At 38.1% G+C, this 27515-nt stretch overlaps 2 protein-coding genes, 2 long non-coding RNA genes and 1 pseudogene across 4 annotated transcripts; 3 read left to right on the forward strand and 2 right to left on the reverse strand.

Annotated features, from left to right (window-relative positions):
• Positions 1-881: 881 nt before the first annotated feature.
• On the reverse strand, positions 882-6313 carry LOC122351363 (annotated as a pseudogene).
• A 190-nt stretch (positions 6314-6503) lies between these two features.
• On the forward strand, positions 6504-7589 carry LOC122351371. The gene is made up of 3 exons (XR_006251745.1): positions 6504-6903; positions 7015-7168; positions 7449-7589. It is a non-coding gene; the product is annotated as an uncharacterized LOC122351371 (long non-coding RNA).
• A 2251-nt stretch (positions 7590-9840) lies between these two features.
• Positions 9841-12635, forward strand: LOC122349610. The gene is made up of 4 exons (XM_043245724.1): positions 9841-10380; positions 10594-10864; positions 10938-10999; positions 12481-12635. Exons 1-4 carry the CDS (start codon positions 9972-9974, stop codon positions 12633-12635), a joined length of 897 nt encoding a protein of 298 aa, XP_043101659.1. The 5' UTR covers positions 9841-9971.
• A 426-nt stretch (positions 12636-13061) lies between these two features.
• Positions 13062-14535, reverse strand: LOC122351377. The gene is made up of 3 exons (XR_006251747.1): positions 14367-14535; positions 13587-13985; positions 13062-13346 (listed from the first exon to the last, which is right to left on the reverse strand). It is a non-coding gene; the product is annotated as an uncharacterized LOC122351377 (long non-coding RNA).
• Positions 14536-15612: 1077 nt separating this feature from the next.
• On the forward strand, positions 15613-16673 carry LOC122351358. Its single transcript, XM_043248387.1, has 3 exons — positions 15613-15737; positions 15951-16358; positions 16465-16673. Exons 1-3 carry the CDS (start codon positions 15650-15652, stop codon positions 16671-16673), a joined length of 705 nt encoding a protein of 234 aa, XP_043104322.1. The 5' UTR covers positions 15613-15649.
• The last annotated feature ends 10842 nt before the right edge of the window (positions 16674-27515 follow it).

Genomic DNA, 27515 nt, shown 5'->3' on the forward strand with positions numbered 1-27515 from the left:
CAGTAAATCATTATTTAACTAAATAATAAATCTAAAATTGTACTTCTCTGGTATTGTAGAGGGTTGACCCTATTTTTTAAATCATATTTCTGTAATCTTTTTAACCCCCTGATATAAGACCATTTCAGAATGAACACAAACAGATTGCCAGCCAGTTCATACGTGCTTTAGAATGTCCCTCACTGACCTGAGATTACAAACCTGACACTAAATCAGGTGAAGGTGAGTTCTACAATGTAAAAAAAGACATGTCGCTTCACTGAGACACTAATTTAAAAAAAAGTTTATGCTGTACATATATACACACAAATACATTATATATATGCATATGTCTTAGATTATAAGGTTTATTATTAATGAAGTTGTTATTGTTAATAATAGTACCTTATTATTAATATGGGATATATGGGAAAGCATCTCAGTATAGGAAACAATACAGAAGCACTCTTTCAGTGAAGAGATGAAAATAGATAGATTGATAGATGTACAGTCAGACAGCAGCGTTTCAGAAATAAATAACACGCTTGGCCTTTCGTGATAAACATTCATCTCTGCTCAGTAAGAGGCCACTGCTGCCCTCTAGTGGAGGAAACATGACTTTAAATCATGTGTTTATCATGCTACGTTTGCTAATACATTTTCTATTGTTTTACTGTGATTCTATGAATCAGATAAGTAACAAAATCAATTTTCCATTCATTTAACTTTTCACAATAATTTTTACTCACTTTTGGTTTTAAATTAAAGTGTTTGAAAAGGTACAATGACGTTTGACAACACATTTTACTTCATGCCAAATGTTTAATTTAAAGCAAGAGTTACATTAAAATTGAAGTTTTCTTTTTAGTAGGTTAAAATTTTACCTCTTTAAAAGGGGTCAAAGGTACAATCAAGATCAATTTGTCTGTTGTTTAATTTGTAAAGTGTATTTTAATGTTCTACTCAAGCTAATAAGTATTGTGCTTCCAAATTAATCCATCTATGTATATAAAATCTAATACATTTTACACACTTGTAATATCCAAAGTCATATAATCTAAAATAATTTATGGAAATAAATTATCTTTGAACATTTCGAAAATACAGTTTGTTAGGAAACAGAATTTAAGAACATATACTTTACAGTTTAATGCATAGAAAGAAAAGAAAGAAATAAAGAACTTCAGGTATTGCACTAGTTTGTTAATAATGACATTCTCCATCCAGGGACTTTTAGGTTACAAGGCCATCATTCACACTCGATCACTGCCTGGAGCAGAAGCTCATCGGGTACCTCTTCAGTGGCCCTTTCTACTTCCTGCAGAGCTTCCAGATAAGCAGGGTCATCCGGCCACTCTCCCCAGTCCTCAGCTTTCTCAGCCTGAGGAGCCGAGGAATCAGTCCTGGGTACAGAAGTCTGGGCAAGCTCGATGTTCCCCAGTTCATCCGTTAAATATGCCTGATCCTCCTCATCCTGTGCAATTCAACACACAAATATACATTCAAACTTATGTATGGTTACGTAAATTACAGGTGATTCTCCAGAAGAACTAAATCCAGCCTGACCTCCATCAGCAGGTGGCTCATGCAGACTTCTTGAGGCAGTGGGAAGCCTGTTAAACCATAGAAATGCCATAATATTACAATCTAACCCAAATCCATGTAACATCATTCCCTACACAAGTTCCCTATCTAGTTAACAAACAAACAACACTGCCCTCATCAGATCTGAAAGTAATGTCATCTATAGCAAAGAAACTGTCACCTCTACTGGCAGGACAAGCTAAAGTAGTTTAACTATATAGTAGCTAGAAAGTAAAAGGTTTATTACTGGAGGATCTGTAGTTCTGTCTTCTGCACTCAGGGTCATGACATCTCTGATACCACACTTCTTCTTTGAGATCCACCACAATTCTATGAAAAATAAGAAAGCCGAGCATTCGTAATTGTTACAGACCCTCAAACAGACAATATTAATCAATGCAAGTCGCAGCCGTGAAGACCCACATGATGTTGTTGCTCTTGTGAAAGCGCTTCACGTTGTGGCACCAGCGGAATTTCTCGATATCATAAACCAACAGCTGTTCAGACGCAAAGTAGTTCCATCTTCGGATGCCTGTTTGGGTTAAACGTGACATTCAGTTAACAAAGTATTCAGTTGAAATAATTCCTTTTGAGAAAAAGGCGGTTTTGCTTAAAATTCAGTAGAAAGAAACTAAAGTACAATGAAAGCATGGCTCCATTTTGTTACAGTTGCTTACTTCCTTGAATGCCGTCTTTGCACAAGAGTGTCAGCACGAATTCATCCACCTCTTTAAAAGAAGATAGGCTTCTGTTCACCCAACAGATCTATACGGAAAGGACAGAGCGAGAAGTGTCTACTTGTAGTTAACTGTCAATGATGTGAATAGTAAAGCATGACATTCAGGCAGGGTGGGAAATGATCCTAATAGGGCTGGTGAATGTTCAGTTTCATACATATAAAGGCACATTTTAAGTTAAGCACATTGCAGCATTGAGATGGTTAATTCTGTTCTTAGAAACCACTGCTAGCACTTGGTGATGTTAAGTTGTATTTCTCATTACCAGAGCTATGTGGCTCTCTCTGAGGGGACAGACACTGAGATCCTGCTGTACTCTTCTGTGGCATATCATAAGTCAAAATCCTCTGTCCTGTGAAACTAATTCAAAACAGCCATGTGTGTTAGTGTGTGTGTTAGTGTGTGTGTGTGTGAAACTCGATATTCTAAAACAATGGCACAATCAGAAAAAAGTTGACCCAACCGTAGTGTGGACAACACACCTGATATTGGTGATTAAGGAAGTTAAAAATATGCATTCTTCTTTTGTGGTGTGCTTGGAGGGCTTTGGGACAAACTTGTTGTCTTCTGCCACACAAAAGGCAGCATTCTTTCCAAGTTTGGAGGACTTGTAGAGACGGAAGTTTCTGTTCTTGGTGTAGACCCCTTCAAAGGAGGAAAGAGTTACTTTTAATCTCGTCCCTTACCTTCACTTGCAGTACAATTTAAATCATAAGAACATATTTAAAAAACTACATTCTGATAATAAAAATTTAAATAAAATGTCATCAATACATTTTAAAAACAGTCAAGTACACTGTATAATAATGTTTAATATTTTATTTTAAATAATATTTTATATTTTAATAAACATGATTTATGTCTTCATTTAAAGAAGTACACTCACATTGATGTTAACTAACATACTAAAGCACACACAAAGTACTTGATTATAATTTTAACAGTTGTGTTATTTAAAATTACAAAGTAAATATAGATTAAATGTACAAAATTCATCATTATAAATGTAAATGAAATTACAAATATATTTAAATACGCAACATATTATAATTTATTAAACATATTGCAGATGACCATAAATTAAATATACTTTAACCATATTTCAAAGATAACAGTAATAGTAATTTTGAATTTAAAAGGTAGTCAAGTAACTAATTTAAAAAATGTAAGTTTTATAAAAGTAATTTTAATTTCAAAAGCATTTATTTAATTGTAAATAAAATGCAATTACATATCAGAAAACATTACATTCTGCTAACACTCCATGCTTTTATTTACATTATATATTATTAATATATTATTTATTTAATAAGTACACTTATTCATTTCATCAACAGCAAAGAATTTGCAGTGAACAGTAGTCCTTTAAAGTCAAGTGTTTCATTGAAATAATCGATTTTATAAGACTTTTTAAAAATGAAAAAACTTTTAATTCCTACCCAGGTCAACAAAAGTTGTTCTTGTCCATTTTTGCTCTTCACTATCAGAAAGTCAAGATCCTTCTCTTCATACTTTCTTCTCTTGGCCTGTGATCCATCCACATCAGCTCTGTTCTCTCTTGGACAAACTTCTGTTGTGGGTGCCTCTGGTTTGCTTTTTAAAACAAATTAAACCAATATGATATTATATCAGAAACAGAAGGATGTATGAAGGTAGAACACTGCGGAAATATAAAAGATTTGTCTGTGAGAAACAGATTCAATTTTGGTTACATCTTCCACTGTCTGTCATCTCACCTTTTCTGAAGGCTTTTTAGAGCAGGATGCAGGATATCATGAATAAATCGACCTGCAAACACACACATCACTATCACAGACCGTAACAAATATATATATATATATATATATATATATATATATATATATATATATATATATGCATCAACCACCACGTAATCACTTTTAGTACATGTTGAAGATGTAACTTTGACTCACCAACATGAGAGTTGTCTTTGAATGCAGCACTGGGAAGCATGAAGATAAGATGACGACTAAACTTCTCAGTGGTGCTGGAGTCTAGATTAAGGACATCTTTTGCAGAGCAGCGTAGACCGTAAACCTCCTCGAGCTTCTCACACACATACTGTTATTGCATACGGGGGAAAGTTATTGTAATTGATGAATAAATGTATTTGGAGCTATTTTAAGCTTTTTTTGTATAACACACTATTCAAAAGCTTTAATAAGGTCAATAAGAATTTGTTCTTTTGGAAAGATCTTTTGAGCTCAGCAAGGCTGCATTTACTTGGTTAAAAATACACTGTAGAGAGTAATATTGTGAATAATTATTACAATTTAAAGTATGTTTTTTTCTAACTTAATAAAATGTATTCATGTAATAGCAAAGCTTTATTTTTAGCAGCCGCTATTCCAATTTTCAGTGTCACACGATTCTTCAGAAATCATCATAATATGCTCATAATTGGTGATCAGTAACAATTTTTTTCTTGGTGCTGGGGTTTTTTGTGTGGAAAAAATTATACATTTTTAAAAATATATGTCTTGAATTTGATATTTAGCATAAATGTAATAAAAATTAATAAATAATTTATTTTATTTTAATCACATTTGTTTCATAATGAATACATCTGTTTGCAATCATTTGTAATTTATATCTTTTGTAACATTGTAAATGTCTTTAATATTTGTTTACTTCCGTATGTTCTTGCTAAATAAAAATAAAAATATCATTTATTTAAACAAATCTTACTGACCCCAAATGACTGAAGTAGTGTACACTTACTTGAATTAGTTTTGTCACCATCATCTTGCCGTCCAGGTGCGTGTTGGAGGCTTTGTCGAACTCTAAGTCAAAGTAGAGTTTGCAGACGGCCCCTTCCAGAATGACCTCATAACAGTGCATCAGAGACTGTCTGTGAGTGCTGAGGAGACAAAGATCTCTCATTCACCTACAGCTATGCCTTTAAGTGCATGCACTTTTATTAATTAAAAGTACATCACTACTGATTACACTTTTATAAAATTCCTCATCTGTAGCAAATTACTTCCTTTAAATATCTTTCCTAAAACTAATTTATACATATTACGTGTCAGGGGTACCTGTAGTAATGCCAGAGTTCACTGTAGCTGGTCACTAGGAAAATCCTCTGTCCAGCATCACTGCCTTCCTTCTCCAACGAAAATAAATGCACGTCCTGATAAAGACATAATAAGAGCCAAACATAGTGGTAGGTATACTTCATTTAAACAGATATACAGCAGCTTCTGTTAATGTATTTAACCTGTTTAATGTGCTGAGTGAAGGTGATGGCTGCGTTCTGCCGTGGGAAGAGTCTCCAGACAGAGGAGGGCTGCCATGGCCGGGACAGACGGGGCTTGTACGGACAGCTCAGAGGAGAAGACTGAAAAGATGAGGCTCTCTGCTCCACAGACTTCAGCCTGTCCTGCCATTTTTCTCTTGTCATCCTGGCTTGAAAACACTTAAGTATGATTAAATCACACTAATGCTCTGTGATGTGATCAGCAGAGTACAGTAAAGAGCTCAGGAGAACTGAAGTCACCCGTAAACAAATAAAAAAGTCCATCAGCAAACAACATACAGCGGATCATAATAGATTTCTCTAATACTACTTCTCTAATACTCTATATGGATATTTTTAGGCTGTATTATGTATGGTGTGCATATCAATACATTTAGAGACAGACAGACAGACACAGAGAGAGAGAGAGAGAGAGAGATACAATTGTACTGATGTCGGATGACATGTTAGTTATGTTACAGTACTTTATAATATATAACGTACAATGTAACGTGAATCTATGGTGTTTATATATTTACCGCCTGTACAAAGAGTACATTTGAATGATGAGTGCTACACCTAGTTTGGTCGCTTACTTGTATTCTTCCTTGTGTAGTCCTTCGTTAATTATTTTTTGTATATTTACAGTCTGAAGCGTTCCCTTTATCATGTATTTTCTCTTTTTGAGGAACGCGCTTCGCTGCACGTCATAAAAATGAAGCGTTGCGCATGCGCCGGATACACCAAGCGCGAAACGGAACTGCTTTGATTCATGAATATTAATAAGCCAACACCCTCCCTCATCGTTGATGACGTTATTTTCTTTCTTTTTTTTTGTCTAATTGTTCACATGTTATATTTTTGTAGATGCGTAACATGTGTGCATGTTACGGTACAATATGGTATTGTGTTATAACAGAAAGTTTAATAAAAACGAAATAAAGTATTTACTTAATATTCATGAGCTCCCTGCGTATGTCGCCGAGCATAGCATAGCAGATAAACATTAACTATCCGTTTAAACTTTATAATTCGATTAAAAACAATCGGGTTTACTGTATCACTACATAGTCATACTATATAATACACATATAATCACATCTTGTGTCAACTTAACGAGCAGCCTGCGTCTTTTTGGGGGGCGTTATTAACGAGAGCCACCATATCGTGTTGACTTTTTGACATGTTTCAGCCTGGGTGGATGCAGTGTGGGATTTCGAGTTCACGCACACAGACCCTCTTGACCCAGTTATTGAGGAGGAGATAAAGGAAGGCCCTGATGTTTTCAAAACAATTTACGTGCAGCTTTTGCCCTTCTCCAATGAGGAGGATGACAATACACAGGTATAACGTGATGATACTGTGATTTCTTTGTGCATCTCATACAAAATAGTACATCTGATGCAGTGATTGTAATTTTTACTTGCTTGTAAAAATTGTATTTTTTCTCTGCAGAGTGTCTGGGTGGTGTTCGGTGAGAACGGAGTCTCTGCAAAAACTGTCCTTTCCTACTTCATCCTTGGTGCTAAAACCAGAAGTCCCAGTCTTGAACAGAGACTATGTGGTCTACAGGCAGCCTCTCTATACTTGTTGTTGCTAAAAATACCTGGTCAGTTTCTATCTTTTGCATCTAGCTGCAGTGCTGAATTCTGTTCCTAATGCATGGCATGACACAGATTCATTTTGTTTATTTAACACTCATTGGGCAGTGAGTGTCATCTCATTTTTACATGCGAGTAAAGCTGTAGACAGTTGGCATTGTACTTAAAAGAAAAATACATGAGCATTTTTTAATATTGAAAAATATTTGTGCATGAACACTAGCACACACCCATTACACAAGTACACTAGTGTTCTTTTTGTGTGATTCCTCTGTTTCTGGTTTGCAGGTAGTTTATGTGGTTTTGAGCATTGTAAATCACAGTACTTTGCTGGATATCTGATGAGCACACTACTGAGTGCACTGCAGCACTGCAGGGCATCGACTCCAAGACTGTGATCCTACTGGGAAAAGTTGCACTCTGGGTGATGGTTTTGCATATGATAGATTTGTCCAGCATCACCATGGCACAGTGAGACGGAGAGCTTATCTGGACTTCTACAGACTGACCCGCAGAATAAAAAACCTTCCACTGCTCATTCACTCTGCAGGTGAAAACATATGTTTCGCATTATGTTAACATTCCACTCCTGGTCATTAAGTGAAAAAGTTGCTCATGCTAATCGAAGTACTCTTTCAGTCACATGTTAAATGCTTGTTAGGGTTCACAACTGACCACTAGATGGCAGCAGAAAAGCTATTATTGAATGTGAGGGACCGAGAAGTCAAAGACGAGGAACACCAGCAGTCACCAGAAAAAAAAAGAACTTTAATTAAACTCAAAGAAGTACCTTTACAAAAACAAACCAGGCAGACAGAGACAGACCAACAACAACAACAACAACAAAATAGAAACAAAGGTAAATAACAGATACAAAGCAACTAATTTGTGTGCACTCCAAATCAGCAACGATGTATGTTATAAATGAAACCTATGGAAAATAAGATTATAAACCGTGTATGCTTGTGATTAACAAATGCAACTGACAAACAGTTAAACTAAAACCATAAATAAACATGATTTACAAACTGTGTTGTGTGTGTGTGTAAAAGGTGATACAGGTATATTACCACTCATGTGTGGCCACCACTCGGGTCGTCACATTGACACTGAACATACACTGCCTGTTCACCACCTCGATTTAACGAAGCAAACAGGTGATATGATCTGGCATCGCTGCAGCTGCTCAGGTCTAGGTTCAACAATGTTATGTTATTCCATACATTTTTTTTTTCCCTGATTGCATGGGCATATTCCAAGATAAAATGCCAGGATTTATCAGGCTCAAATTGTGAAAGAAGGGTTCAGAGAGCATTAGATGTGATTTTTCACACATGGATTGGCCACATGCAGAGTCCATACTTTAACTCCGATGAGAATCTTTGGGATGTACTCTAGAAGACTATGTGAACAGTTCAACTCTCCGTCATCAATATATAATCTTGGCGAAAAATGTATGCAACTCTGGATGGGAACAAATGTTACGACATTGCAGAAGCTTATCAGAAGAATCAAAGCTAAAGACAGTCCAAAGAAATATGTGTGTGTGTGTGTGTGTGAGCCTTTTTTTTTTTTTTTTTTTGCACAGGCAGTGTACATTGATCATGAAATGTACACTGCCTGTACATTTCAATGCTTTTGTTATGAATAAAAGAAAAATAATTATTATAATTTTATAACGTGGTAACATTTACAATTTAATTCCACTTATTTTTACTTGATGTTTTCTACACACGTGGGTGAGTTAGACACATATATGTAGTATAAGAGATATACATTACCATAAACGAATAAGGCCACAATTTGTATTTCGTCTATCTATCATGTTTTTGGATGTTCTAAACTTACCGATAAGCGCATCCTGCCCCGTTTCTTTGTCTAACTTCCACGAGCAGGTCGCCGCCATTGTTGTCTTTTTTCTTCGGCTGATATTCACACGCAGACCTGCTCGTACAGCGACATCCAGCGGCTGAGAAAACTTTCTACTTTGAGCTGATTGGAAGATTGCTTTCTTAATAGAGCATTATCGCCATCTACTGTGTAGTATGAAATAGTATTTGGGGGCTTGTTCATTTTACGTGGTATATGGGTCTAAAATGGACCAAGTTTGCCACGGTAACGGTTCTGTTCAAATGGAAATATATTTGGTTTGGTTTGATATATATTTCATTCCATTCAGTAGTTTATGTAACACAGGTGGCTCTTTTCGGGTGTGTGTGTGTGTGTGTGTGTGTGTGTGTGTGTGTGTGTGTGTGTGTGTGTGCGTCGTCGGGAAAATAATAGTGTAGGTGCCGGTTTGATTGGGCAGCGATTGCCAAGTGAAAGCATCCATTCTTCTGGGAGCAACTGATTGGGTGTGGTAATATACCTTTGCGGGGAGTATCGCGAGAACTTCTTCACGCGACTCAGAGCCTGCTGAGGAAGTGTTGTGACATCGCGAGAGTTACTCGTACGAGTAAAAGTTTTCAACGAGAAACATCGTCGTAACACTCGTGGTTATTTCCCCTGCTTTTTCCGGGCGTTACAAAGACACACTCATGTATGAAAATAAAATGCATCTTTATTTAAAGGGCGTAATAAAGCGCTGTTTTAAAATTCGCATTATTTGAATTTCAGTTGGTTTCCACTGACATTCCAATACGTCACAGCGCTTCGGTGCTGAACAACGAGAAAAGTTTGCATTTGTTTATGCGTTTGGTTGATGCGTTATCTCAAAGCGACTTACATTGGACTGTAATCTACAATAAGTAGCTATTCAAAGTCTTTTCACGATCTACAGAGATAGTGTTTTTGACTGTTCTACCGGACATCATGTCATTTACTTCATCCGAGAGTCAAAATGTCCCTGACGACCCTCACAGGCCCAGAAGCGACACATTCTCCGCTGAGTTGGAACTTCGCAACAGCTTTGAATCGGACTCCGAGGAGGCATGCTTTGACATCATGCATTGCATAAAAATGAGCTGCAGCCGCATGTTCATGCAGGACAGAGGATGTAATGACGGTTTGGGATTGCTGAGCGTTGGCGGCATCTCCTCTTGTGAAAGCCAAATCGTCCGCAGTCCTCCGATGTCCAGCGCATCCCTCCATACATCCTGCAATTCTCTAGAAGCAGCAGGGCCTTCAGAAAGCATGGATTTCTGTAGTGACCACGAAGTGTCTTCTATCGAGTCTACATCTCTAGGAGTGTCACCTGCAGACTCTGTGGACAGCAGTACAGGTAACACTGAAATGTGGACCTGCACTACAGTATAAGAAGTATCTAGAAGCACTATAGAGTATAAAGTTCCCAAGTCTCTGTCTCATATTTAAGATTCCTTTACATTGTTGTATATTTTGCATAGAAGCAATTTTAGACCAATGAATGTAATACTCACGGGACATATTTATTAAATGTAAAGTCCAAGTGAATGCTTCTTCGTTTTCGTTTTAGAAAACCATGTCAGTCTAAGGAAGAAAGTGAAGAACAGGATCTGCTCACTCTTCAAGAGGACATGGAATGCTATAAAGCGTCCTTCGTTCAGTTGTGAAACACTGACAGAGCCGTTCACGCCTCCGTCACATGACACAGATCTAGACGGTGCAGATTCATCACGTCTTGCGGATCCTAGGCTGGCTGAATGGAGCTTTGACAGTGCCAACAACCCCTTTGAAGGAGGACGTGACAATAGCCTGGAACTGTTAAGCATTAGCAGTGAGGAACGGTTGGTCTCGGCAGAGTGGCCCTGCTAGAGAAGAGTGCGCATGTTCTGATCGTGAGAACACGTGACGCAACAGAGTCTTCCTGAGCCTGAAGGAGCCGAGTGACGAAGTGGCGCCTTCTGTGGAGAACAGCACAGGTAAGAACGAAAGTACAGTAAAACCTGGGACATTTGTGTAGATAGTAAATACCAGCACAGTGCACTGGCATATGCAAATGATTCAGTCTTTTTGAATGATTTTTAGAAAAACACCGCGGTTTGAGGAAAAGGATGAAGAAAGGGATTTCTTCAGTCTTTAAGAAAGCATGGAAGCCCTTAAAGTGGCCCTCCTTCTGCTGCTGCCGTGGGACCAGAGTTGAGCCATTTGTGCCTCTACAAGAGAACTTCGGGCCGAATCCAGAGCCAGCTGATCCCAAACCACACTTTGTTGCAGAGCCCTTTGGTTTTCAATGATTTATTGAAATGTATGCATTTGAATTACACTGTATAATTTCATTAAGAATGTTTAAGCTAGTATTTGTGAAATAATCTCCTAGTTTATTGCTATTATAATTGTACAAAAGCATTTCATTTAAATGGCTGATGATGTTTAAAATGTTTTTATTTAATAAAATGTACATATAAAAATAATATCTCTCTTTGTCTCTTACTTTTGGCTGCTCCAAAAGGTGAAATGCATCTCAGAAATGTTGAAGCTTAAATGTAAAGTCTGAATTTAAAAAAAGAGTATAGGCCTAAATATCAATATATTGAGATGAGATTCATTGACGTTTATTTTAGAAAAATCATAATTTATTTAAAAATGCAACTTCACCTAAATAGTATAAGATGCAGTCCTTTTTGTGACAGGAAATAAAATAAAATTGAATTTCACTGAAATTTGCAATCATAATTTCCACAATAAAGAAAAAGGTTATGGATGATAGTGTGAGTTAAAAAAAAATACTCGCTCCTATGTCACTTCTGGGGGGTTATCGCATGTCCTCTAAAGCTGATCGATTTCATGTGATAACCCCTGAAGACTCATGGGTTATGAGGAAGAGCCAGGATGAATTAAAGAAAAAAAACCTGAAATATGGTGCATATTTACTTTTTGGGTGAACTATTCCTTTAACAGAATCTGCTGCGCATTATTATTTATAAAGATCAAAATTTATCAGACAAGAGTTATAGATCAGGTCTGTCCGCTTGGTACAAATGTTATTTTTAAATTATCAAGAACAAAGGACTGGAGTTTTTTTTTTTTTTTTTTTTTTTAAGTAGTACTTTTTCAAAGAATGGGACAAAATCCACACACAGATCACACCTATGTGGAAAATTAAAGATTGTAATTAATGTACCTTTTTGGAACTGAAAAAAGTGAAATACTGGAAGATGGCAAGATGCACTCGAGTCCGTGATAAAGAGAGAGTTTCAGAAATTACCCACTCATTGGGCAGTGAGTGTCATCTCATTTTTACATGCGAGTAAAGCTGTAGACAGTTGGCATTGTACTTAAAAGAAAAATACATGAGCATTTTTTAATATTGAAAAATATTTGTGCATGAACACTAGCACACACCCATTACACAAGTACACTAGTGTTCTTTTTGTGTGATTCCTCTGTTTCTGGTTTGCAGGTAGTTTATGTGGTTTTGAGCATTGTAAATCACAGTACTTTGCTGGATATCTGATGAGCACACTACTGAGTGCACTGCAGCACTGCAGGGCATCGACTCAAGACTGTGATCCTACTGGGAAAAGTTGCACTCTGGGTGATGGTTTTTGCATATGATAGATTTGTCCAGCATCACCATGGCACAGTGAGACGGAGAGCTTATCTGGACTTCTACAGACTGACCATGCAGAATAAAAAAAAAAAAAAACCTCCACTGCTCATTCACTCTGCAGGTGAAAATATATGTTTCGCATTATGTTAACATTCCACTCCTGGTCATTAAGTGAAAAAGTTGCTCATGCTAATCAAGTACTCTTTCAGTCACATGTTAAATGCTTGTTAGGGTTCACAACTGACCACTAGATGGCAGCAGAAAAGCTATTATTGAATGTGAGGGACCGAGAAGTCAAAGACGAGGAACACCAGCAGTCACCAGAAAAAAAGAACTTTAATTAAACTCAAAGAAGTACCTTTACAAAAACAAACCAGGCAGACAGAGACAGACCAACAACAACAACAAAAAAGCCACCAAAATGGACAACACAACAGCTTATAAAGAGAAAGATGGGCCCATTACAAATTAAAAGAAACACTAAATCATCCCCAGAGAACCTAACCCATAACCAAACAACATAAATAGACAACCAAATATAATTAATAAAATCAGCTACTTTTCCTTTCTTGCCCCCGACCATCTCTCTGAATGGTATGTCCAGGGAGAACCATTCCCCCTTAAATTCCCAGTTTCCACCCGGACTCTTAATTTTCGTCACACCAGGAAGCTGCAGTACTTGGGCCTGACAATCGTCACCACACACCGCCGGTAAACTTAAGCCAAAATAGAAACAAAGGTAAATAACAGATACAAAGCAACTAATTTGTGTGCACTCCAAATCAGCAACGATGTATGTTATAAATGAAACCGATGGAAAATAAGATTATAAACCGTGTATGCTTGTGATTAACAAATGCAACTGACAAACAGTTAAACTAAAACCATAAATAAACATGATTTACAAACTGTGTTGTGTGTGTGTGTGTGTGTAAAAGGTGATGCAGGTATATTACCACTCATGTGTGGCCACCACTCGGGTCGTCACATTGACACTGAACATACACTGCCTGTTCACCACCTCGATTTAACGAAGCAAACAGGTGATATGATCTGGCATCGCTGCAGCTGCTCAGGTCTAGGTTCAACAATGTTATGTTATTCCATACATTTTTTTTTTTCTTCCCTGATTGCATGGGCATATTCCAAGATAAAAATGCCAGGATTTATCAGGCTCAAATTGTGAAAGAAGGGTTCAGAGAGCATTAGATGTGATTTTTCACACATGGATTGGCCACCGCAGAGTCCATACTTTAACTCCGATGAGAATCTTTGGGATGTACTCTAGAAGACTATGTGAACAGTTCAACTCTCCCGTCATCAATATATAATCTTGGCGAAAAATGTATGCAACTCTGGATGGGAACAAATGTTACGACATTGCAGAAGCTTATCAAAGCTAAAGACAGTCCAAAGAAATATGTGTGTGTGCGTGTGTGTGTGTGTGTGTGTGCCTTTTTTTTTTTTTTTGCACAGGCAGTGTACATTGATCATGAAATGTACACTGCCTGTACATTTCAATGCTTTTGTTATGAATAAAAGAAAAATAATTATTATAATTTTATAACGTGGTAACATTTACAATTTAATTCCACTTATTTTTACTTGATGTTTTCTACACACGTGGGTGAGTTAGACACATATATGTAGTATAAGAGATATACATTACCATAAACGAATAAGGCCACAATTTGTATTTCGTCTATCTATCATGTTTTTGGATGTTCTAAACTTACCGATAAGCGCATCCTGCCCCGTTTCTTTGTCTAACTTCCACGAGCAGGTCGCCGCCATTGTTGTCTTTTCTTCGGCTGATATTCACACGCAGACCTGCTCGTACAGCGACATCCAGCGGCTGAGAAAACTTTCTACTTTGAGCTGATTGGAAGATTGCTTTCTTAATAGAGCATTATCCATCATCTACTGTGTAGTATGAAATAGTATTTGGGGGCTTGTTCATTTTACGTGGTATATGGGTCTAAAATGGACCAAGTTTGCCACGGTAACGGTTCTGTTCAAATGGAAATATATTTGGTTTGGTTTGATATATATTTCATTCCATTCAGTAGTTTATGTAACACAGGTGGCTCTTTCGGGAGTGTGTGTGTGTGTGTGTGTGTGTGTGTGTGTGTGTGTGTGTGTGTGTGTGTGCGCGTCGGGAAAATAATAGTGTAGGTGCCGGTTTGATTGGGCAGCGATTGCCAAGTGAAAGCATCCATTCTTCTGGGAGCAACTGATTGGGTGTGGTAATATACCTTTGCGGGGGAGTATCGCGAGAACTTCTTCACGCGACTCAGAGCCTGCTGAGGAAGTGTTGTGACATCGCGAGAGTTACTCGTGCGAGTAAAAGTTTTCAACGAGAAACATCGTCGTAACACTCGTGGTTATTTCCCCTGCTTTTTCCGGGCGTTACAAAGACACACTCATGTATGAAAATAAAATGCATCTTTATTTAAAGGGCGTAATAAAGCGCTGTTTTAAAATTCGCATTATTTGAATTTCAGTTGGTTTCCACTGACATTCCAATACGTCACAGCGCTTGGTGCTAGAACAACGAGAGAAAGTTTGCATTTGTTTATGCGTTTGGTTGATGCGTTATCTCAAAGCGACTTACATTGGACTGTAATCTACAATAAGTAGCTATTCAAAGTCTTTTCACGATCTACAGAGATAGTGTTTTTGACTGTTCTACCGGACATCATGTCATTTACTTCATCCGAGAGTCAAAATGTCCCTGACGACCCTCACAGGCCCAGAAGCGACACATTCTCCGCTGAGTTGGAACTTCGCAACAGCTTTGAATCGGACTCCGAGGAGGCATGCTTTGACATCATGCATTGCATAAAAATGAGCTGCAGCCGCATGTTCATGCAGGACAGAGGATGTAATGACGGTTTGGGATTGCTGAGCGTTGGCGGCATCTCCTCTTGTGAAAGCCAAATCGTCCGCAGTCCTCCGATGTCAGCGCATCCTCCATACATCCTGCAATTCTCTAGAAGCAGCAGGGCCTTCAGAAAGCATGGATTTCTGTAGTGACCACGAAGTGTCTTCTATCGAGTCTACATCTCTAGGAGTGTCACCTGCAGACTCTGTGGACAGCAGTACAGGTAACACTGAAATGTGGACCTGCACTACAGTATAAGAAGTATCTAGAAGCACTATAGAGTATAAAGTTCCCAAGTCTCTGTCTCATATTTAAGATTCCTTTACATTGTTGTATATTTTGCATAGAAGCAATTTTAGACCAATGAATGTAATACTCACGGGACATATTTATTAAATGTAAAGTCCAAGTGAATGCTTCTTCGTTTTCGTTTTAGAAAACCATGTCAGTCTAAGGAAGAAAGTGAAGAACAGGATCTGCTCACTCTTCAAGAGGACATGGAATGCTATAAAGCGTCCTTCGTTCAGTTGTGAAACACTGACAGAGCCGTTCACGCCTCCGTCACATGACACAGATCTAGACGGTGCAGATTCATCACGTCTTGCGGATCCTAGGCTGGCTGAATGGAGCTTTGACAGTGCCAACAACCCCTTTGAAGGAGGACGTGACAATAGCCTGGAACTGTTAAGCATTAGCAGTGAGGAACGAAGTTGGTCTCGGCAGAGTGGCCCTGCTAGAGAAGAGTGCGCATGTTCTGATCGTGAGAACACGTACGCAACAGAGTCTTCCCTGAGCCTGAAGGAGCCGAGTGACGAAGTGGCGCCTTCTGTGGAGAACAGCACAGGTAAGAACGAAAGTACAGTAAAACCTGGGACATTTGTGTAGATAGTAAATACCAGCACAGTGCACTGGCATATGCAAATGATTCAGTCTTTTTGAATGATTTTTAGAAAAACACCGCGGTTTGAGGAAAAGGATGAAGAAAGGGATTTCTTCAGTCTTTAAGAAAGCATGGAAGCCCTTAAAGTGGCCCTCCTTCTGCTGCTGCCGTGGGACCAGAGTTGAGCCATTTGTGCCTCTACAAGAGAACTCGGAGCCGAATCCAGAGCCAGCTGATCCCAAACCACACTTTGTTGCAGAGCCCTTTGGTTTTCAATGATTTATTGAAATGTATGCATTTGAATTACACTGTATAATTTCATTAAGAATGTTTAAGCTAGTATTTGTGAAATAATCTCCTAGTTTATTGCTATTATAATTGTACAAAAGCATTTCATTTAAATGGCTGATGATGTTTAAAATGTTTTTATTTAATAAAATGTACATATAAAAATAATATCTCTCTTTGTCTCTTACTTTTGGCTGCTCCAAAAGGTGAAATGCATCTCAGAAATGTTGAAGCTTAAATGTAAAGTCTGAATTTAAAAAAAAGAGTATAGGCCTAAATATCAATATATTGAGATGAGATTCATTGACGTTTATTTTAGAAAAATCATTATAATTTATTTAAAAATGCAACTTCACCTAAATAGTATAAGATGCAGTCCTTTTTGTGACAGGAAATAAAATAAAATTGAATTTCACTGAAATTTGCAATCATAATTTCCACAATAAAGAAAAAGGTTATGGATGATAGTGTGAGTTAAAAAAAAATACTCGCTCCTATGTCACTTCTGGGGGGTTATCGCATGTCCTCTAAAGCTGATCGATTTCATGTGATAACCCCTGAAGACTCATGGGTTATGAGGAAGAGCCAGGATGAATTAAAGAAAAAAAACCCTGAAATATGGTGCATATTTACTTTTTGGGTGAACTATTCCTTTAACAGAATCTGCTGCGCATTATTATTTATAAAGATCAAAATTTATCAGACAAGAGTTATAGATCAGGTCTGTCCGCTTGGTACAAATGTTATTTTTAAATTATCAAGAACAAAGGACTGGAGTTTTTTTTTTTTTTTTTTTTTTTTTAAGTACTTTTTCAAAGAATGGGACAAAATCCACACACAGATCACACCTATGTGGAAAATTAAAGATTGTAATTAATGTACCTTTTTGGAACTGAAAAAAGTGAAATACTGGAAGATGGCAAGATGCACTCGAGTCCGTGATAAAGAGAGAGTTTCAGAAATTACCCACTCATTGGGCAGTGAGTGTCATCTCATTTTTACATGCGAGTAAAGCTGTAGACAGTTGGCATTGTACTTAAAAGAAAAATACATGAGCATTTTTTAATATTGAAAAATATTTGTGCATGAACACTAGCACACACCCATTACACAAGTACACTAGTGTTCTTTTTGTGTGATTCCTCTGTTTCTGGTTTGCAGGTAGTTTATGTGGTTTTGAGCATTGTAAATCACAGTACTTTGCTGGATATCTGATGAGCACACTACTGAGTGCACTGCAGCACTGCAGGGCATCGACTCCAAGACTGTGATCCTACTGGGAAAAGTTGCACTCTGGGTGATGGTTTTTGCATATGATAGATTTGTCCAGCATCACCATGGCACAGTGAGACGGAGAGCTTATCTGGACTTCTACAGACTGACCCGCAGAATAAAAAACCTTCCACTGCTCATTCACTCTGCAGGTGAAAATATGTTTCGCATTATGTTAACATTCCACTCCTGGTCATTAAGTGAAAAAGTTGCTCATGCTAATCAAGTACTCTTTCAGTCACATGTTAAATGCTTGTTAGGGTTCACAACTGACCACTAGATGGCAGCAGAAAAGCTATTATTGAATGTGAGGGACCGAGAAGTCAAAGACGAGGAACACCAGCAGTCACCAGAAAAAAAGAACTTTAATTAAACTCAAAGAAGTACCTTTACAAAAACAAACCAGGCAGACAGAGACAGACCAACAACAACAACAACAAAAAAAAAAGCCACCAAAATGGACAACACAACAGCTTATAAAGAGAAAGATGGGCCCATTACAAATTAAAAGAAACACTAAATCATCCCCAGAGAACCTAACCCATAACCAAACAACATAAATAGACAACCAAATATAATTAATAAAATCAGCTACTTTTCCTTTCTTGCCCCCGACCATCTCTCTGAATGGTATGTCCAGGAGAACCATTCCCCTTAAATTCCCAGTTTCCACCGGACTCTTAATTTTCGTCACACCAGGAAGCTGCAGTACTTGGGCCTGACAATCGTCACCACACACCGCCGGTAAACTTAAGCCAAAATAGAAACAAAGGTAAATAACAGATACAAAGCAACTAATTTGTGTGCACTCCAAATCAGCAACGATGTATGTTATAAATAAAACCTATGGAAAATAAGATTATAAACCGTGTATGCTTGTGATTAACAAATGCAACTGACAAACAGTTAAACTAAAACCATAAATAAACATGATTTACAAACTGTGTTGTGTGTGTGTGTGTGTAAAAGGTGATGCAGGTATATTACCACTCATGTGTGGCCACCACTCGGGTCGTCACATTGACACTGAACATACACTGCCTGTTCACCACCTCGATTTAACGAAGCAAACAGGTGATATGATCTGGCATCGCTGCAGCTGCTCAGGTCTAGGTTCAACAATGTTATGTTATTCCATACATTTTTTTCTTCCCTGATTGCATGGGCATATTCCAAGATAAAAATGCCAGGATTTATCAGGCTCAAATTGTGAAAGAAGGGTTCAGAGAGCATTAGATGTGATTTTTCACACATGGATTGGCCACCGCAGAGTCCATACTTTAACTCCGATGAGAATCTTTGGGATGTACTCTAGAAGACTATGTGAACAGTTCAACTCTCCGTCATCAATATATAATCTTGGCGAAAAATGTATGCAACTCTGGATGGGAACAAATGTTACGACATTGCAGAAGCTTATCAGAACAATCAAAGCTAAAGACAGTCCAAAGAAATATAAGTGTGTGTGTGTGTGTGTGTGTTTTTTTTTTTTTTTTTTTTTTTTGCACAGGCAGTGTACATTGATCATGAAATGTACACTGCCTGTACATTTCAATGCTTTTGTTATGAATAAAAGAAAAATAATTATAATAATTTTATAACGTGGTAACATTTACAATTTAATTCCACTTATTTTTACTTGATGTTTTCTACACACGTGGGTGAGTTAGACACATATATGAAGTATAAGAGATATACATTACCATAAACGAATAAGGCCACAATTTGTATTTCGTCTATCTATCATGTTTTTGGATGTTCTAAACTTACCGATAAGCGCATCCTGCCCCGTTTCTTTGTCTAACTTCCACGAGCAGGTCGCCGCCATTGTTGTCTTTTTTCTTCGGCTGATATTCACACGCAGACCTGCTCGTACAGCGACATCCAGCGGCTGAGAAAACTTTCTACTTTGAGCTGATTGGAAGATTGCTTTCTTAATAGAGCATTATCGCCATCTACTGTGTAGTATGAAATAGTATTTGGGGGCTTGTTCATTTTACGTGGTATGGGTCTAAAATGGACCAAGTTTGCCACGGTAACGGTTCTGTTCAAATGGAAATATATTTGGTTTGGTTTGATATATATTTCATTCCATTCAGTAGTTTATGTAACACAGGTGGCTCTTTCGGGTGTGTGTGTGTGTGTGTGTGTGTGTGTGTGTGTGTGTGTGTGAGCGTCGGGAAAATAATAGTGTAGGTGCTGGTTTGATTGGGCAGCGATTGCAAGTGAAAGCATCCATTCTTCTGGGAGCAACTGATTGGGTGTGGTAATATACCTTTGCGGGAGTATCGCGAGAACTTCTTCACGCGACTCAGAGCCTGCTGAGGAAGTGTTGTGACATCGCGAGTTACTCGTGCGAGTAAAAGTTTTCAACGAGAAACATCGTCGTAACACTCGTGGTTATTTCCCCTGCTTTTTCCGGGCGTTACAAAGACACACTCATGTATGAAAATAAAATGCATCTTTATTTAAAGGGCGTAATAAAGCGCTGTTTTAAAATTCGCATTATTTGAATTTCAGTTGGTTTCACTGACATTCCAATACGTCACAGCGCTTGGTGCTAGACAACGAGAGAAAGTTTGCATTTGTTTATGCGTTTGGTTGATCTTATCTCAAAGCGACTTACATTGGACTGTAATCTACAATAAGTAGCTATTCAAAGTCTTTTCACGATCTACAGAGATAGTGTTTTTGACTGTTCTACCGGACATCATGTCATTTACTTCATCCGAGAGTCAAAATGTCCCTGACGACCCTCACAGGCCCAGAAGCGACACATTCTCCGCTGAGTTGGAACTTCGCAACAGCTTTGAATCGGACTCGAGGAGGCATGCTTTGACATCATGCATTGCATAAAAATGAGCTGCAGCCGCATGTTCATGCAGGACAGAGGATGTAATGACGGTTTGGGATTGCTGAGCGTTGGCGGCATCTCCTCTTGTGAAAGCCAAATCGTCCGCAGTCCTCCGATGTCCAGCGCATCCCTCCATACATCCTGCAATTCTCTAGAAGCAGCAGGGCCTTCAGAAAGCATGGATTTCTGTAGTGACCACGAAGTGTCTTCTATCGAGTCTACATCTCTAGGAGTGTCACCTGCAGACTCTGTGGACAGCAGTACAGGTAACACTGAAATGTGGACCTGCACTACAGTATAAGAAGTATCTAGAAGCACTATAGAGTATAAAGTTCCCAAGTCTCTGTCTCATATTTAAGATTCCTTTACATTGTTGTATATTTTGCATAGACAATTTTAGACCAATGAATGCAATACTCACGGGACATATTTATTAAATGTAAAGTCCAAGTGAATGCTTCTTCGTTTTCGTTTTAGAAAACCATGTCAGTCTAGGGAAGAAAGTGAAGAACAGGATCTGCTCATTCTTCAAGAGGACATGGAATGCTATAAAGCGTCCTTCGTTCAGTTGTGAAACACTGACAGAGCCGTTCACGCCTCCGTCACATGACACAGATCTAGACGGTGCAGCTTCATCACGTCTTGCGGATCCTAGGCTGGCTGAATGGAGCTTTGACAGTGCCAACAACCCTTTGAAGGAGGACGTGACAATAGCCTGGAACTGTTAAGCATTAGCAGTGAGGAACGAAGTTGGTCTCGGCAGAGTGGCCCTGCTAGAGAAGAGTGCGCATGTTCTGATCGTGAGAACACGTACGCAACAGAGTCTTCCCTGAGCCTGAAGGAGCCGAGTGACGAAGTGGCGCCTTCTGTGGAGAACAGCACAGGTAAGAACGAAAGTACAGTAAAACCTGGGACATTTGTGTAGATAGTAAATACCAGCACAGTGCACTGGCATATGCAAATGATTCAGTCTTTTGAATGATTTTTAGAAAAACACCGCGGTTTGAGGAAAAGGATGAAGAAAGGGATTTCTTCAGTCTTTAAGAAAGCATGGAAGCCCTTAAAGTGGCCCTCCTCCTGCTGCTGCCGCTGGGACCAGAGTTGAGCCATTTGTGCCTCTACAAGAGAACTCGGAGCCGAATCCAGAGCCAGCTGATCCCAAACCACACTTTGTTGCAGAGCCCTTTGGTTTTCAATGATTTATTGAAATGTATGCATTTGAATTACACTGTATAATTTCATTAAGAATGTTTAAGCTAGTATTTGTGAAATAATCTCCTAGTTTATTGCTATTATAATTGTACAAAAGCATTTCATTTAAATGGCTGATGATGTTTAAAATGTTTTTATTTAATAAAATGTACATATAAAAATAATATCTCTCTTTGTCTCTTACTTTTGGCTGCTCCAAAAGGTGAAATGCATCTCAGAAATGTTGAAGCTTAAATGTAAAGTCTGAATTTAAAAAAAAGAGTATAGGCCTAAATATCAATATATTGAGATGAGATTCATTGACGTTTATTTTAGAAAAATCATTATAATTTATTTAAAAATGCAACTTCACCTAAATAGTATAAGATGCAGTCCTTTTTGTGACAGGAAATAAAATAAAATTGAATTTCACTGAAATTTGCAATCATAATTTCCACAATAAAGAAAAAGGTTATGGATGATAGTGTGAGTTAAAAAAAAAATACTCGCTCCTATGTCACTTCTGGGGGGTTATCGCATGTCCTCTAAAGCTGATCGATTTCATGTGATAACCCCTGAAGACTCATAGGTTATGAGGAAGAGCCAGGATGAATTAAAGAAAAAAACCCCTGAAATATGGTGCATATTTACTTTTTGGGTGAACTATTCCTTTAACAGAATCTGCTGCGCATTATTATCAATCAATCAATCATTTTTATTTATATAGCGCTTTTAACAACACAGGTTGCATCAAAGCACTGTACAGTATAATGACAGGGATGTATAATGACGAAAGTGACCAATTTCTTATTAAATGCAGAGACGGTCTCTGTAGTCAATTTAACGATAATCACTAGAAGTTAAGTGTCCCCAACCAAGCAAGCCAGAGGCGACAGCGGCAAGAAACAAAACCCCATGCATACAGAATGGAGAAAAAAAACCTTGGGAGAAACCAGACTCAGTTGGGGTCAGTTCTCCTCTGACCGGACGCCCAGCACTTAACTTCCAGTTCAATTTTAAACGCTGCTGTGTCAGGTAGTGTAAATGACTTTGTGTGTGTGTGTGTGTGTGTGTGTGTGTGTGTGCATCAGGATCTGGTGATCTGTCGACGGGCGCATCTAGGTGTTCTGGTCTCTGATGAACATAATCTCTGGGTGCTGATCCACCATCTAGTCTGGATACAAACTGTGAAAACAGATTGAGAAAGAAACAGGACTAATATTAGCGTAGATGCCATTCTTTTTACGATGTCACAAGTACATCGTATTTTAGGAGTAGTGTTCCCGGTTCCAGCAAATCTAAGTAATGCAGCCTAAAAATCCTTTAACGGATTTGAATAATAAAAGGTGTGTTGGTGTGTTATGTGTAGGCTAAGTTAAAAGATGTGTCTTTAATCTAGATTTAAACTGGCAGAGTGTGTCTGCTTCCCGAACACAGTTAGGGAGATTGTTCCAGAGTTTAGGTGCTAGATAGGAAAATGATCTGCCGCCCGCAGTTGATTTTGATATTCTAGGTATTATCAAATGGCCAGAGTTTTGAGAACGAGCGGACGTGCAGGACTATAATGTGATAAGAGCTCGCTCAAGTATTGAGGAGCTAAACCATTCAGGGCTTTATAGGTAATTAATAAGATTTTAAAATCTATTCGATGTTTGATAGGAGCCAGTGCAGTGTTGACAGAACCGGGCTAATATGATCATACTTCCTAGTTCTAGTAAGGACTCTGGCTGCTGCGTTTTGGACTAGCTGAAGTTTGTTTATTAAGCGTGCAGAACAACCACCCAATAAAGCATTGCAATAATCTAACCTTGAGGTCATAAACGCATGAATTAATATCTCTGCATTAGAGGTTGAAAGCATAGGTCGTAATTTAGATATATTTTTAAGATGGAAAAACGCAGTTTTACAGATGCTAGAAACATGATTTTCAAAGGAAAGATTGCGGTCAAACAGCACACCTAGGTTCCTAACTGATGATGAAGAATTAACAGAGCAGCCATCAAGTGATAGGCTGTGTTCTAGATTATTATATGTGGGGTTTTAGGTCCAATTATTAGCACCTCTGTTTTTTCAGAATTTAACATTAAGAAGTTACTCATCATCCAGCTTTTATATCGACTATGCATTCTGTTAGATTATCAATTTGGTGTGTATCACCAGGCTGCGCTTGAAATATAGAGCTGAGTATCATCAGCATAGCAGTGAAAGCTAACACCATGACTCCTGATAATGTCTCCCAGAGGTAACATGTACAGGTTGAAAAGTAACGGTCCTAGCACTGAGCCTTGAGGAACTCCATATTTCACTTTTGATCGATATGATACCTCCTCATTTAATGCCACAAACTGATAGCGGTCAGATAGATATGATGTAAGCCATGCTAAGGCGCTTCCTCTAATGCCAACATAGTTTTCTAGTCTATCCAAGAGAATGTTGTGATCGATAGTATCGAATGCTGCGCTAAGATCTAATAGCACTAATAACGAGATAAAACCACGGTCAGATGATAGAAGCAGGTCATTAGTAACTCTAATGAGAGCAGTCTCAGTACTATGGTACGGTCTAAAACCTGATTGGAAATCCTCACAGACACCATTTTTTCTAAAAAGGAATACAGTTGTGAGGATACTACCTTTCTAGTATCTTTGACAGAAAAGGGAGATTAGAGATTGGTCTGTAATTTACTAAGTCTTTGGGATCAAGATGTGGTTTCTTAATAAGAGGTTTAACTACAGCCAGTTTAAAGGTTTTGGGAACATAACCTAATGACAATGATGAATTAATAATGTTCAAAATAGGATCTATGACTTCTGGAAGCAGATCTTTTAATAGTTGAGATGGAATAGGGTCTAACATACATGTTGCTGGTTTAGATGATTTAACAAGTTTGTACAAGTCTTCTTCTCCTATAATAGAGAAAGAGTGTAATTTTTCCTTAGGGGTTCTAAAGCTCACTATCTGATGTGAAACTGTAGTTGACGGCTGCATAGTTACAATTTTATCTCTGATGGTATCAATCTTAGAAGTAAAGAAATTCATGAACTCATTGCAGCTATACTCTTGGGGCATATTAGCACCTGCTGATGCTTTATTTTTGTTAATTTAGTCACTGTACTGAATAAATACCGGGGTTGTGTTTGTTTTCTTCTAAAAGGGATGAAAAATAATCAGATCTTGCTATTTTTAATGCTTTTCTGTATGACAGCATACTCTCCCGCCAGGCAATACGAAATACTTCTAATTTGTTTTTTCTCCACCTGCGCTCCATTTTCCGGGCTGCTCTCTTTAGGGTGCGTGTGTTGTCATTATACCAAGGAGTCAGATTGTTTTCTTTTATCTTTTTTAAGTGCAAAGGAGCAACTGTATCTAAAGTGCTAGAAAAAGAGAGTGCATAGTTTCTGTTACATCATCAAGTTTTTGCATCGTATTGGATGAACTAAGGAATTGAGATAAGTCAGGAAGGTTATTTCGAAAGCTTTCTTTTGTGGTGGAAGTGATGGTTCTACCATACTTGTAATAAGATGCAGAGTTTACAGGTTTAGCTATACAGAGTTCACACAAGACTAGATAGTGATCTGAAATGTCATCACTTTGCTGCAGTACTTCAACCATTTTAACATCTATTCCATGTGACGACCCATGTGTATTATTTATAAAGATCAAAATTTATCAGACAAGAGTTATAGATCAGGTCTGTCCGCTTGGTACAAATGTTATTTTTAAATTATCAAGAACAAAGGACTGGAGTTTTTTTTTTTTTTTTTTTTTTACTTTTTTTCAAAGAATGGGACAAAATCCACACACAGATCACACCTATGTGGAAAATTAAAGATTGTAATTAATGTACCTTTTGGAACTGAAAAAGTGAAATACTGGAAGATGGCAAGATGCACTTCGAGTCCGTGATAAAGAGAGAGTTTCAGAAATTACCCACTCATTGGGCAGTGAGTGTCATCTCATTTTTACATGCAAGTAAAGCTGTAGACAGTTGGCATTGTACTTAAAAAGAAAAATACATGAGCATTTTTAATATTGAAAAATATTTGTGCATGAACACTAGCACACACCCATTACACAAGTACACTAGTGTTCTTTTTGTGTGATTCCTCTGTTTCTGGTTTGCAGGTAGTTTATGTGGTTTTGAGTATTGTAAATCACAGTACTTTGCTGGATATCTGATGAGCACACTACTGAGTGCACTGCAGCACTGCAGGGCATCGACTCCAAGACTGTGATCCTACTGGGAAAAGTTGCACTCTGGGTGATGGTTTTTGCATATGATAGATTTGTCCAGCATCACCATGGCACAGTGAGACGGAGAGGTTATCTGGACTTCTACAGACTGACCATCAGAATAAAAACCTTCCACTGCTCATTCACTCTGCAGGTGAAAATATGTTTCGTGATTATGTTAACATTCCACTCCTGGTCATTAAGTGAAAAAGTTGCTCATGCTAATCGAAGTACTCTTTCAGTCACATGTTAAATGCTTGTTAGGGTTCACAACTGACCACTAGATGGCAGCAGAAAAGCTATTATTGAATGTGAGGGACCGAGAAGTCAAAGACGAGGAACACCAGCAGTCACCAGAAAAAAAAAGAACTTTAATTAAACTCAAAGAAGTACCTTTACAAAAACAAACCAGGCAGACAGAGACAGACCAACAACAACAACAACAAAAAAAAAGCCACCAAAATGGACAACACAACAGCTTATAAAGAGAAAGATGGGCCCATTACAAATTAAAAGAAACACTAAATCATCCCCAGAGAACCTAACCCATAACCAAACAACATAAATAGACAACCAAATATAATTAATAAAATCAGCTACTTTTCCTTTCTTTGCCCCCGACCATCTCTCTGAATGGTATGTCCAGGGAGAACCATTCCCCCTTAAATTCCCAGTTTCCACCCGGACTCTTAATTTTCGTCACACCAGGAAGCTGCAGTACTTGGGCCTGACAATCGCTCACCACACACCGGTAAACTTAAGCCAAAATAGAAACAAAGGTAAATAACAGATACAAAGCAACTAATTTGTGTGCACTCCAAATCAGCAACGATGTATGTTATAAATGAAACCTATGGAAAATAAGATTATAAACCGTGTATGCTTGTGATTAACAAATGCAACTGACAAACAGTTAAACTAAAACCATAAATAAACATGATTTACAAACTGTGTTGTGTGTGTGTGTGTGTAAAAGGTGATACAGGTATATTACCACTCATGTGTGGCCACCACTGGGTCATCGTCATTGACACTGAACATACACTGCCTGTTCACCACCTCGATTTAACGAAGCAAACAGGTGATATGATCTGGCATCGCTGCAGCTGCTCAGGTCTAGGTTCAACAATGTTATGTTATTCCATACATTTTTTTCTTCCCTGATTGCATGGGCATATTCCAAGATAAAAATGCCAGGATTTATCAGGCTCAAATTGTGAAAGAAGGGTTCAGAGAGCATTAGATGTGATTTTTCACACATGGATTGGCCACCGCAGAGTCCA

Source organism: Puntigrus tetrazona, chromosome 1 (assembly GCF_018831695.1).
Source record: "Puntigrus tetrazona isolate hp1 chromosome 1, ASM1883169v1, whole genome shotgun sequence".
In the NCBI taxonomy this organism is placed as follows: Eukaryota; Metazoa; Chordata; class Actinopteri; order Cypriniformes; family Cyprinidae; genus Puntigrus; species Puntigrus tetrazona.